The 16,043-nt window shown below is 46.8% G+C and overlaps 1 protein-coding gene across 1 annotated transcript; it reads left to right on the top strand.

Annotated features, from left to right (window-relative positions):
- Window positions 1–10,341: 10,341 nt before the first annotated feature.
- On the top strand, window positions 10,342–15,615 carry LOC143219897 (uncharacterized). Its single transcript, XM_076445704.1, has one exon. The coding sequence runs from the start codon at window positions 10,342–10,344 to the stop codon at window positions 15,613–15,615; it is 5,274 nt and encodes a 1,757-aa protein (XP_076301819.1).
- The last annotated feature ends 428 nt before the right edge of the window (window positions 15,616–16,043 follow it).

Below are 16,043 nucleotides of genomic sequence, written 5' to 3'. Positions count from 1 at the left end.
ATAACGCATAACGCATAACGCATAACGCATAACGCATAACGCATAACGCATAACGCATAACGGATAACGCATGACGCATAACGGATAACCCATAACGCATAGTCCATAACGCATAACGCATGACACATTACTCATAACGCATTACGCATAACGCATAACGCATAAAGCATAACGCATAACGCATGACGCATGACGCATGACGCATGACGCATGACGCATGACGCATGACGCATAACGCATAACGCATAACGCATAACGCATAACGCATAACGCATAACGCATAACGCATAACGCATAACGCATAACGCATAACGCATAACGCATAACGCATAACGCATAACGCATAACGCATAACGCATAACGCATAACGCATAACGCATAACGCATAACGCATAACGCATAACGCATAACGCATAACGCATAACGCATAACGAATAACGCATATCGCATAACGTATAACGCTTAACGCATAACGCATAACGCATAACGCATAACGCATAACGCATAACGCATAACGCATAACGCATATCGCATAACGTATAACGCTTAACGCATAACGCATAACGCATAACGCATAACGCATAACGCATAACGCATAACGAATAACGCATATCGCATAACGCATAACGCATAATGCATAACGCATAATGCATAACGCATAACGCATAACGCTAAACGAATAACGCATAACGCATAACGCATAACACATAACGCATAACGCATAATGCATAACGCATAACGCGTAACGCATAACGCCTAACGCATAACGCATAACGCATAACGCATAACGCATAACGCATAACGCATAACGCATAACGCATAACGCTTAACGCATAACGCATAACGCATAACGCGTAACGCGTAACGCATAACGGATAACGCATAACGGATAACGCATAACGCATAACGCATAACGCATAACGCATAACGCATAACGCATAACGCATAACGCATAACGCATAACGCATAACGCATAACGCATAACGCATAACGCATAACGCATAACGCATAACGCATAACGCATAACGCATAACGCATAACGCATAACGCATAACGCATAACGCATAACGCATAACGCATAACGCATAACGCATAACGCATAACGCATAACGCATAACGCATAACGCATAACGCATAACGCATAACGAATAACGCATATCGCATAACGTATAACGCTTAACGCATAACGCATAACGCATAACGCATAACGCGTAACGCATAACGGATAACGCATAACGGATAACGCATAACGCATAACGCATAACGCATAACGAATGACGCATATCGCATAACGCATAACGCATAACGCATAACGAATGACGCATATCGCATAACGCATAACGCATAACGAATGACGCATAACGCATAACGCATAACGCATAACGCATAACGGATAACGCATAACGGATAACGCATGACGCATAACGCATAACGCATAACGAATAACGCATAACGCATAACGCATAACGCATAACGCATAACGCATAACGCATAACGCATAACGCATAACGCATAACGCGTAACGCGTAACGCGTAACGCGTAACGCGTAACGCGTAACGCGTAACGCCTAACGTATAACGGATAACGCATAACGCATAACGCATAACGCATAACGCATAACGCATAACGCATAACGCATAACGCATAACGCATAACGCATAACGCATAACGCATAACGCATAACGCATAACGCATAACGCATAACGCATAACGCATAACGCATAACGAATAACGCATATCGCATAACGTATAACGCTTAACGCATAACGCATAACGCATAACGCATAACGCGTAACGCATAACGCATAACGCATAACGGATAACGCATAATGCATAACGCATAATGCATAACGCATAACGCATAACGCTAAACGAATAACGCATAACGCATAACGCATAACGCATAACGCATAACGCATAACGCATAACGCATAACGCATAACGCGTAACGCATAACGCCTAACGCATAACGCATAACGCATAACGCATAACGCATAACGCATAACGCATAACGCATAACGCTTAACGCATAACGCATAACGCATAACGCGTAACGCGTAACGCATAACGCATAACGCGTAACGCGTAACGCATAACGGATAACGCATAACGGATAACGCATAACGCATAACGCATAACGCATAACGCATAACGCATAACGCATAACGCATAACGCATAACGCATAACGCATAACGCATAACGCATAACGCATAACGCATAACGCATAACGCATAACGCATAACGCATAACGCATAACGCATAACGCATAACGCATAACGCATAACGCATAACGCATAACGCATAACGCATAACGCATAACGCATAACGCATAACGCATAACGCATAACGCATAACGCATAACGCATAACGGATAACGCATGACGCATAACGGATAACGCTTAACGCATAACGCATAACGCATAACGCGTAACGCGTAACGCATAACGGATAACGCATAACGGATAACGCATAACGCATAACGCATAACGCATAACGCATAACGCATAACGCATAACGCATAACGCATAACGCATAACGCATAACGCATAACGCATAACGCATAACGCATAACGCATAACGCATAACGCATAACGCATAACGCATAACGCATAACGCATAACGCATAACGCATAACGCATAACGCATAACGCATAACGCATAACGCATAACGCATAACGCATAACGCATAACGCATAACGCATAACGCATAACGCATAACGCATAACGCATAACGCATAACGCATAACGCATAACGCATAACGGATAACGCATGACGCATAACGGATAACCCATAACGCATAGTCCATAACGCATAACGCATGACACATTACTCATAACGCATTACGCATAACGCATAACGCATAAAGCATAACGCATAACGCATGACGCATGACGCATGACGCATGACGCATGACGCATGACGCATGACGCATAACGCATAACGCATAACGCATAACGCATAACGCATAACGCATAACGCATAACGCATAACGCATAACGCATAACGCATAACGCATAACGCATAACGCATAACGCATAACGCATAACGCATAACGCATAACGCATAACGCATGACGCATAACGCATAACGCATAACGCATAACGCATAACGCATAACGCATAACGCATAACGCATAACGCATAACGCATAACGCATAACGCATAACGCATAACGCATAACGCATAACGCATAACGCATAACGCATAACGCATAACGCATAACGCATAACGCATAACGCATAACGCATAACGCATAACGCATAACGCATAACGCATAACGAATAACGCATATCGCATAACGTATAACGCTTAACGCATAACGCATAACGCATAACGCATAACGCGTAACGCATAACGGATAACGCATAACGGATAACGCATAACGCATAACGCATAACGCATAACGCATAACGCATAACGCATAACGCATAACGAATAACGCATATCGCATAACGTATAACGCTTAACGCTTAACGCATAACGCATAACGCATAACGCATAACGCGTAACGCATAACGCATAACGCATAACGGATAACGCATAATGCATAACGCATAATGCATAACGCATAACGCATAACGCTAAACGAATAACGCATAACGCATAACGCATAACGCATAACGCATAACGCATAACGCATAACGCATAACGCATAACGAATGACGCATATCGCATAACGCATAACGCATAACGCATAACGAATGACGCATATCGCATAACGCATAACGCATAACGCATAACGAATGACGCATAACGCATAACGCATAACGCATAACGCATAACGGATAACGCATAACGGATAACGCATGACGCATAACGCATAACGCATAACGCATAACGCATAACGCATTACGCATAACGCATAACGCATAACGCATAACGCATAACGCATAACGCATAACGCATAACGCATAACGCATAACGCATAACGCAGAACGCATGACGCATAACGCATGACGCATAACGCATAACGCATAACGCATAACGCATAACGCATAACGCATAACGCATAACGCATAACGCATAACGCATAACGGATAACGCATAACGCATAACGCATAACGCATAACGAATGACGCATATCGCATAACGCATAACGCATAACGCATAACGAATGACGCATATCGCATAACGCATAACGCATAACGAATGACGCATAACGCATAACGCATAACGCATAACGCATAACGGATAACGCATAACGGATAACGCATGACGCATAACGCATAACGCATAACGCATAACGCTTAACGCATGACGCATATCGCATAACGCATAACGCATAGCGCATAACGCATAACGCATAACGCATAACGCATAACCCATAACGCATAACGCATAACGCATAACGCATAACCCATAACGCATAACGCATAACGCATAACGCATAACGCATAACTCATAACGCTTAACGAATAACGCATAACGCATAACGCATAACGCATAACGCATAACGAATAACGCATAACGCATAACGCATAACGCATAACGCATAACGCATAACGCATAACGCATAACGCATAACGCATAACGCGTAACGCGTAACGCGTAACGCGTAACGCGTAACGCATAACGCATAACGCATAACGCATAACGCATAACGCATAACGCATAACGCATAACGCATAACGCATAACGCATAACGCATAACGCATAACGCATAACGCATAACGCATAACGCATAACGCATAACGCATAACGCATAATGCATAACGCATAATGCATAACGCATAACGCATAACGCTAAACGAATAACGCATAACGCATAACGCATAACGCATAACGCATAACGCATAACGCATAACGAATGACGCATATCGCATAACGCATAACGCATAACGCATAACGAATGACGCATATGGCATAACGCATAACGCATAACGCATAACGCATAACGCTTAACGCATGACGCATATCGCATAACGCATAACGCATAACGCATAGCGCATAACGCATAACGCATAACGCATAACGCATAACCCATAACGCATAACGCATAACGCATAACGCATAACCCATAACGCATAACGCATAACGCATAACGCATAAAACATAACGCATAACGCTTAACGAATAACGCATAACGCATAACGCATAACGCATGACGCATCACGCATAACGCATAACGCATAACGCATAACGCATAACGCATAACGCATAACGCATAACGCATAACGCATAACGCATAACGCATAACGCATAACGCATAACGCATAACGAATGACGCATAACGCATAACGCATAACGCATAACGCATAACGGATAACGCATAACGGATAACGCATGACGCATAACGCATAACGCATAACGCATAACGCATAACGCTTAACGCATGACGCATATCGCATAACGCATAACGCATAACGCATAGCGCATAACGCATAACGCATAACGCATAACGCATAACCCATAACGCATAACGCATAACGCATAACGCATAACCCATAACGCATAACGCATAACGCATAACGCATAAAACATAACGCATAACGCTTAACGAATAACGCATAACGCATAACGCATAACGCATAACCCATAACGCATAACGCATAACGCATAACGCATAACCCATAACGCATAACGCATAACGCATAACGCATAACGCATAACGCATAACGCTTAACGAATAACGCATAACGCATAACGCATAACGCATAACGAATAACGCATAACGCATAACGCATAACGCATAACGCATAACGCATAACGCATAACGCATAACGCATAACGCATAACGCATAACGCATAACGCATAACGCATAACGCATAACGCATAACGCATAACGCATAACGCATAACGCATAACGCATAACGCATAACGCATAACGCGTAACGCGTAACGCGTAACGCGTAACGCGTAACGCGTAACGCGTAACGCCTAACGTATAACGGATAACGCATAACGCATAACGCATAACGCATAACGCATAACGCATAACGCATAACGCATAACGCATAACGCATAACGCATAACGCATAACGCATAACGCATAACGCATAACGCATAACGCATAACGCATAACGCATAACGCATAACGCATAACGCATAACGCATAACGCATAACGCATAACGCATAACGCATAACGCATAACGCATAACGCATAACGCATAACGCATAACGCATAACGCATAACGCATAACGCATAACGCATAACGCATAACGCATAACGCATAACGCATAACGCATAACGCATAACGCATAACGCATAACGCATAACGCATAACGCATAACGCATAACGCATAACGCATAACGCATAACGCATAACGCATAACGCATAACGCATAACGCATAACGCATAACGCATAACGCATAACGCATAACGCATAACGCATAACGCATAACGCATAACGCATAACGCATAACGCATAACGCATAACGCATAACGCATAACGCATAACGCATAACGCATAACGCATAACGCATAACGCATAACGCATAACGCATAACGCATAACGCATAACGCATAACGCATAACGCATAACGCATAACGCATAACGCATAACGCATAACGCATAACGCATAACGCATAACGCATAACGCATAACGCATAACGCATAACGCATAACGCATAACGCATAACGCATAACGCATAATGCATAACGCATAATGCATAACGCATAACGCATAACGCTAAACGAATAACGCATAACGCATAACGCATAACGCATAACGCATAACGCATAACGCATAACGAATGACGCATATCGCATAACGCATAACGCATAACGCATAACGCATAACGCATAACGCATAACGCATAACGCATAACGGATAACGCATAACGCATAACGCATAACGCATAACGAATGACGCATATCGCATAACGCATAACGCATAACGCATAACGAATGACGCATATCGCATAACGCATAACGCATAACGAATGACGCATAACGCATAACGCATAACGCATAACGCATAACGCATAACGGATAACGCATAACGGATAACGCATGACGCATAACGCATAACGCATAACGCATAACGCTTAACGCATGACGCATATCGCATAACGCATAACGCATAACGCATAACGAATAACGCATATCGCATAACGTATAACGCTTAACGCATAACGCATAACGCATAACGCATAACGCGTAACGCATAACGCATAACGCATAACGGATAACGCATAATGCATAACGCATAATGCATAACGCATAACGCATAACGCTAAACGAATAACGCATAACGCATAACGCATAACGCATAACGCATAACGCATAACGCATAACGCATAACGAATGACGCATATCGCATAACGCATAACGCATAACGCATAACGAATGACGCATATCGCATAACGCATAACGCATAACGCATAACGAATGACGCATAACGCATAACGCATAACGCATAACGCATAACGGATAACGCATAACGGATAACGCATGACGCATAACGCATAACGCATAACGCATAACGCATAACGCATAACGCTTAACGCATGACGCATATCGCATAACGCATAACGCATAACGCATAGCGCATAACGCATAACGCATAACGCATAACGCATAACCCATAACGCATAACGCATAACGCATAACGCATAACCCATAACGCATAACGCATAACGCATAACGCATAAAACATAACGCATAACGCTTAACGAATAACGCATAACGCATAACGCATAACGCATAACGCATAACGCATAACGCATAACGCATAACGCATAACGCATAACGCATAACGCATAACGCATAACGCATAACGCATAACGCATAACGCATAACGCATAACGCATAACGCATAACGCATAACGCATAACGCATAACGCATAACGCATAACGCATAACGCATAACGCATAACGCATAACGCATAACGCATAACGCATAACGCATAACGCATAACGCATAACGCATAACGCATAACGCATTACGCATAACGCATAACGCATAACGCATAACGCATAACGCATAACGCATAACGCATAACGCATAACGCATAACGCATAACGCAGAACGCATGACGCATAACGCATGACGCATAACGCATAACGCATAACGCATAACGCATAACGCATAACGCATAACGCATAACGCATAACGCATAACGCATAACGGATAACGCATAACGCATAACGCATAACGCATAACGAATGACGCATATCGCATAACGCATAACGCATAACGCATAACGAATGACGCATATCGCATAACGCATAACGCATAACGAATGACGCATAACGCATAACGCATAACGCATAACGCATAACGGATAACGCATAACGGATAACGCATGACGCATAACGCATAACGCATAACGCATAACGCTTAACGCATGACGCATATCGCATAACGCATAACGCATAGCGCATAACGCATAACGCATAACGCATAACGCATAACCCATAACGCATAACGCATAACGCATAACGCATAACGCATAATGCATAACGCATAACGCATAACGCATAACGAATGACGCATATCGCATAACGCATAACGCATAACGCATAACGAATGACGCATATCGCATAACGCATAACGCATAACGCATAACGAATGACGCATAACGCATAACGCATAACGTATAACGCATAACGGATAACGCATAACGCATAACGCATAACGCATAACGCATAACGCATAACGCATATCGCATAACGCATAACGCATAACGCATAACGCATAACGCATAACGCATATCGCATAACGCATAACGCATAACGAATGACGCATATCGCATAACGCATAACGCATAACGCATAACGAATGACGCATAACGCATAACGCATAACGCATAACGCATAACGCATAACGCATAACGCATAACGCATAACGCATAACGCATAACGCATAACGCAGAACGCATGACGCATAACGCATGACGCATAACGCATAACGCATAACGCATAACGCATAACGCATAACGCATAACGCATAACGCATAACGCATAACGCATAACGGATAACGCATAACGCATAACGCATAACGAATGACGCATATCGCATAACGCATAACGCATAACGCATAACGAATGACGCATATCGCATAACGCATAACGCATAACGAATGACGCATAACGCATAACGCATAACGCATAACGCATAACGGATAACGCATAACGGATAACGCATGACGCATAACGCATAACGCATAACGCATAACGCTTAACGCATGACGCATATCGCATAACGCATAACGCATAGCGCATAACGCATAACGCATAACGCATAACGCATAACCCATAACGCATAACGCATAACGCATAACGCATAACGCATAATGCATAACGCATAACGCATAACGCATAACGAATGACGCATATCGCATAACGCATAACGCATAACGCATAACGAATGACGCATATCGCATAACGCATAACGCATAACGCATAACGAATGACGCATAACGCATAACGCATAACGTATAACGCATAACGGATAACGCATAACGCATAACGCATAACGCATAACGCATAACGCATAACGCATAACGCATATCGCATAACGCATAACGCATAACGCATAACGCATAACGCATAACGCATATCGCATAACGCATAACGCTCAATGAAAAAGTCATAACGCATAACGCATATCGCATAACCCGTAAAGCACAACGCATAACACATAACGCATAACGCATAACACATAACGCATAACGCATAACGTATAACGCTTAACGCATAACGCGTAACGCATAACGGATGACGCATAACGCATAACGCATAACGCATAACGCATAACGCATAATGTTAAACGCGAACGATACAGTTTCGTATGATTCAGCGCCGCGACCACCCCCCTCGTCGTCCCTACAGCACCGCGGCGAGTCTTCACCTCGAAGCGAGCTCCCGTATGTGTGTACGGTGGGGGAATCCACCGATTACCGGTAAATAGGACCCCCAGCCAGTTTGAAGGCGCGTTCCGTTGTAACCTCCTCTGCGAGTACACACGCGAATTATATAATAGCTACGAGCAAGTTTCAAAAACGACCGATAATCTCCTCTGCGAGAAACACGTAGAATAATCTCCCCTGCGAGCTCTGTTCTTTCGGGTTAAAGTGCGTCCGTAGCCTCAGCAACAATAAAGTGCTTGTTTTGTGAACCGTAACACGCGGGTGGAACGATTGACTGAAACCTCTCACGAATATCCAATCTCCGACCGAATTTTCTCCTGTCCTTCTTCACGCGAGTCCAACGCATTTATCGTTCACGGATCCTCAGTTCCCTAAAGGGTTCGTGTAACAGTTTTTGGTCCTTCGAGCCGGATTAGTGAAGAAACCTGGATCGTTCGGAAAACGTTAGAGGCGAAACCAACCGTCCATTTCAAACGTTCGTGTCGGGTCTCGTGACTTTCAAAGTAAAAACACGCTGTGAACATGAATACAAGTGTCACGGAGACCTTCGAAGCGGTGCTGGAGCGGCAAACACAGGCGTTTGCTCAACTCACGAAAATATTGGCGAATACGAAGAAAAAAGGGGTCGACAACTACACCGTGGAGTATCTGGACACCAGGCTGACCATGTATCAGGAGACCTGGACCCAGATTACTTCTTTCAACGGGTACCTCCAAGCGTACCGGAAAGCGGACCGGACGAAAGAAGACCTACCTTACTTCAAGGCCGGAACAATGGATCGGATGGAGGACGCGTACCTTGATGGCTGGTCCTACCTACGGGAGCAGCTGGCCCATCTACGCCCCCCCATCACACCCCCTGCGGCGAATTCATCTATGGCGTTTCCAGCTAGCATGGTAACTCGTCCCGCGCATGTTAAATTACCCCGGATCGAACTCCCGAAATTTGACGGCGATTACACGCGTTGGAAATCGTTCGAATCGCGATTCAATTCCGCGGTAATTGTAAACGAAACCTTGACGGGCTCAGAACGATTGCAGTACTTGCTTAGCGCATTGTCGGGCGAAGCACTAGAATCGATACAGCACCTCGATGTAACGGACGCGAACTTCCAGATCGGCTGGACACGTCTCAAGGAAATTTACGATAACGAACGAGTCATTGTACATACGCTGATGCAAAAACTTTATTCCTTGAAATCGATCAAATTGTCGCAGCTCGACTCGCTGAATCAGTTCACGATTCATTATCGTAACACCCTCGAGGCGTTGTACAAGTTAGGTAGAGGCACGAAAGAGGATCATCTCGTTTATTTCGTTTCGAGCAAGTTCGACCGCGAATTAGAAACGGAGTGGAACAAAACCCTCGGAGATGCACGAACCTACCCAACATACGCGGCGATGGAAAAGTTTGTTTTAGAACAAACCGCGGCGGTTAAGATGTCCAATCAACCGACGCAACAACTACAATCCTCCGCGGGTCCTGCGAAACCGTTACGACAAAAAACGAACGCGCACGTGATTGAAGAAAGTAGGCCGTCTCCTACTTGCTTTCTTTGCAAAGAAGCGCACGTACCCCGCGACTGTAGCATGTTCCGTAGCCTCTCGCCACTAGCGCGCTTCGAGACGCTGAAAAGTCAACACGCGTGCATAAATTGCCTCGGCGCGAATCACACCGTGTCGAATTGCCCGAGCACAAACGTGTGTAGACAGTGTGGTGAAAAGCACCACACATTGCTGCACCGCGGAGAATCCAGGGCCCTCAGCAGACCCAAAACGAGTGGTTACCGAAACCATGCATCTTCGGTCCAGCCCTCGAGATTAGACGCGTCTACCACTCTTCAGACACCGTTATCGGCTCAAGCCCCTGCGCGGCCCGTGAATTCAGAAGAAATCGGTAGTAACGTTGCGACACATTTCGCCGAAGCCAGTCCGAATGGCATTCAGACTGTCCTACTGGCTACCGCAATGGTCAAAGTTTTCGCGCCCAACGGTCAGTCGCGATTAGCCCGCGCGCTATTAGACCAGGGGTCTCAATCCTCGTTCGTGTCCACCAATCTTGTACAGCAGCTACGTTTACAAAAAGTCCGAGCACCGATTTCCGTGACTGGTCTCGGCGGCGAACGAACAAGCACCATTGATTATAGTGTGCAACTGCAGATAGGTTCGTCCAAACAGGAGTCACCAGCACTGTTAACCCGTGCGTTCATAGTGCGCGGTATAACGCAGTACGCGCCGCCGGCGATCCAGATGGAAAATTACAGCGCCCTGTTCGATCTCGCGCTCGCGGACCCCGAGCCCGCATCAAAGCAACGTATCGAATTGCTCCTAGGCGCGGATATCTTCGCGCAAATTCTACGACCTGGCGTTCGACTCCCCAGTAACCAAGGACCGATTGCGCAAAATACGGTATTCGGTTGGATCTTGTCCGGATGCATCAACACCCCGGAAAACCATCGCGTCGCGGTTACCACGCATCACGGGACAATCACGGATCCACTCGAACGTGCGTTAACTCGTTTTTGGGAAACGGAAGCGGTCCCTGAAACGCGTATCCTCACTCCCTTGGAAATAGAATGCGAGCGGCACTTCGAAAAAACCTACTCGCGCGACGCTACCGGCAGATTCGTGGTGCGGTTACCGTTTCTCAAGTCGGTCCCCGAGGACTTCCTCGGAGATTCACTCCGAGGAGCCACCGCGTCACTGGCACGTCTGACCCGGAAACTACGCGAAAACGAGGCGGTAAAATGCGAATATAATGCGTTCATCCGCGAGTATGAGTCGCTCGGCCACATGAACCGTCTCGATGGCGTCGACCGTTCCAGGAATTACATTCCACATCGCGCCGTTCTCCGAGAGGAAAGCTTGACTACAAAGCTCCGAGTCGTTTTTAATGCGTCGAGCCAAACGTCTAGCGGATACTCCTTAAACGACATCCTACTTACTGGTCCGAAGTTACAGTTAGATATCACTCACATCTTATTAGCGTGGCGAATCCACAAATATGTTCTAGTGGCGGACATTGAGAAAATGTTCCGTCAAATTCTCATCCACCCACAAGATCGCAAATATCAATGCATCTTGTGGAGAAGCGAATCTACCGGTAATCTCGAGACGTTCGAATTGAATACGGTAACCTACGGAACCGCCTGCGCCCCGTACCTCTCGATGCGCGTTATACAAGAAGTAAACAAGTTGGAAGGTTCGGAATACCCCCTCGCGTCCCCGATTCTTCGCAACAGTGTTTATGTCGACGACGTATTCATGGGCGCGCCGGACAAACAGCTGCTCGAACAGACTAGAATACAAGTCTGTCAGCTGTTGTCTCGAGGCGGATTCAATCTGCGAAAATGGGCGGGCAACGATGCCGAATCCCTGCGAAATATTCCCGCAGCCACACATTCACACGCGGTGGATCTGCGAATATTCAATGCTTCGGAACTCAAAGTCCTCGGAATCAGGTGGATCCCCTCGGACGACACGTTCTATTTTGACTTACAAAAACTGGCGGTCAGAAAGGAGAAGATGAGCAAGCGCGAATTGCTCTCGGAGATTGCGACGTTGTTCGACCCTCTAGGATGGTTGTCTCCAATTGTTGTTCGAGCCAAAATCTTGATGCAGCAACAATGGCTCGAACGAATCAGCTGGGATGACTGCGTATCGGACGACACCCGCGAAACCTGGAACCTCTTCTGTATGGACTGGCGTGCTTTAACCGCAATGAGGGTCCCGCGGTGGATCCAGTACGCCCCTGACTCACTCGAAATCCAACTACATGGATTCAGCGACGCATCTCGTGCCGCCTTTTCATGCGCGATTTACGCCCGCGTAACGTCGCTCACCGGCGAAACGCATACCACGCTGCTCACAGCTAAATCGCGAGTAGCTCCAATAAAAACTGTCTCTATCCCTATCCTCGAGTTAAACGGAGCCGTCATGCTAACTGAATTGGCCGCTCACGTGACCCACTCGATCGGGATACCGGTAACGAAGACAGTTTGCTGGACGGACTCCACGATTGTCCTCGCATGGTTGCGGAAACACCCAGCAGCTTGGAAGACCATGGTGGCCAACAGGACGTCCAAGATCCACTCCACACTGCCGAATGCCGTCTGGAGACACGTGCCGACGCACTACAATCCTGCAGACCTGAATTCGCGTGGTGTAAGTGCAGAAGCACTGCTGTCATCGACGCTGTGGATCGAGGGTCCATCGTGGTTGAAGAGGGACGAAGAAGACTGGCCCGTTCAGCAGACCTACGAAACGGAGGAGGAAAAATGTAAAACCGCCGTACATAATACGGTCACAATCAAAGATTGGGATGCTCTGTCTCGCTTCTCTAGCTGGCAACGCCTAATCCGCGTATTCTGTCACGTGCGGCGATTTATAAACACGGTGCGAAAGCAAACAAGCACCGCGCCCCCCTCGTTCCTCACCGTCTCGGAGCTACGCGATTCGGAAATAACAATACTGCGAATAATCCAACGCAGCTCGTTCGCAACCGAAATCGCCGCGTTCGCGCGGAACAAACCGTTGACCAGTGGCTCGTCGCTTTTGCCGCTCAGCCCTTTCATCGACCAATGCGGAGTCGTACGCGTAGGCGGGAGGCTCAGAAACTCCTTTCTGCCTTGGGAAACGAAGCACCCCGCGATATTGCCGAAACATCACGTTTCCGACCTCATTATTCGGGAATCGCATCTTCTCTCCTTGCATGGCGGAAATCAAATCACGACGTACACAACAAGACAAAAATATTGGATCCTAGGGTTGCGTAATTCGGTCCGTCGCGTGATTCATAAGTGCGTCAAATGCGCGCGTTGGCGGGCGGAAACTGCAACGCAGGTAATGCAAGACCTCGTGACGTCACGTTGCCGTCCGTCCCCTCCATTCTCTCACATTGGAGTCGATTACGCCGGTCCCTACCAAGTACGAGACGCACCCGGGCGCGGAAAGCGAACTTATAAAAAATACATTGCAGTATTTATCTGTTTTGCTACTCACGCGGTCCATTTAGAGTTGGTTGATGATTGCTCCACGGCTGCCTTCCTCGCAGCCTTCGACCGCTTCACGTCCAGACGTGGTGTTCCTCAGACGATCACTAGCGACAATGGCACGAATTTCGTAGGCGCGTCCAACGAACTCGCTCGACACTTCGTCGAAGTCACAAATTCGCCGGAATTGAAAAATCGATGCTCCACTCTTCTTATTCAGTGGAAGTTCTATCCCCCGGGCGCTCCTCATCACGGAGGAATGCAGGAAGCCGCAGTCCGGTCAACCAAGCATCATCTTCGTCGTATCATGGGGTCGTTCGCGTCAACCTCCGAAGAGATGTCCACACTGCTTTGCAAGGTGGAAGCCACGTTAAACTCGCGTCCGATTACTCGGGTGCGCGACGACCCAGAGTGTCTTGACATCCTTACGCCAGGGCACTTTTTAACCGGTAGTCCGCTGATTTCACGTCCGGTTCCTCCCGTGATTGACGAGCCGACAACGCACTTATCACGATGGCAACAAGTGCAAAAATTCCACGAACTGCTGTGGCGCGTATGGTCCCGCGAGTACTTGCAGGAACTGCAGTCGCGGTACAAATGGCAAACTGAACAAAAGGATCTGACTGTAGGAGCGGTAGTCCTCTTGGACAACCCCCTACTACCTCCTAACAAATGGGAATTAGGGAGGGTCGTAAAAACGTTCCCAGGTAAAGACGGCCACGTACGAGTGGTGGAGGTTAAGACCGCGTCCTCAACATATAAACGACCCATCACTCGTGTCTGCCAGTTACCAGTAAACAACTGAAGGCACCCCCCGAATAATGTTGTCGAGCGTGCGACGTCACGACCTACGTGACATAATAGTCGCGGCCGGCCGTCGGCCCAGGTGTCGTCATCCGAAACATTGTAAATATTGTAAATAGTTAGTATGTGTGTGTATGTGTACGTATGTATGGGGAGCTCTTCGAGATATATAGATTATCCGTTTCTGTTGCGCGACCGCGCAAGGCGGGCGGTTTGTTAAACGCGAACGATACAGTTTCGTATGATTCAGCGCCGCGACCACCCCCCTCGTCGTCCCTACAGCACCGCGGCGAGTCTTCACCTCGAAGCGAGCTCCCGTATGTGTGTACGGTGGGGGAATCCACCGATTACCGGTAAATAGGACCCCCAGCCAGTTTAAAGGCGCGTTCCGTTGTAACCTCCTCTGCGAGTACACACGCGAATTATATA

This window comes from Lasioglossum baleicum, unplaced genomic scaffold (genome assembly GCF_051020765.1).
Source record: "Lasioglossum baleicum unplaced genomic scaffold, iyLasBale1 scaffold0090, whole genome shotgun sequence".
Lineage (NCBI taxonomy): Eukaryota > Metazoa > Arthropoda > Insecta > Hymenoptera > Halictidae > Lasioglossum > Lasioglossum baleicum.
This window is presented reverse-complemented; position numbering and strand designations above follow the sequence as displayed.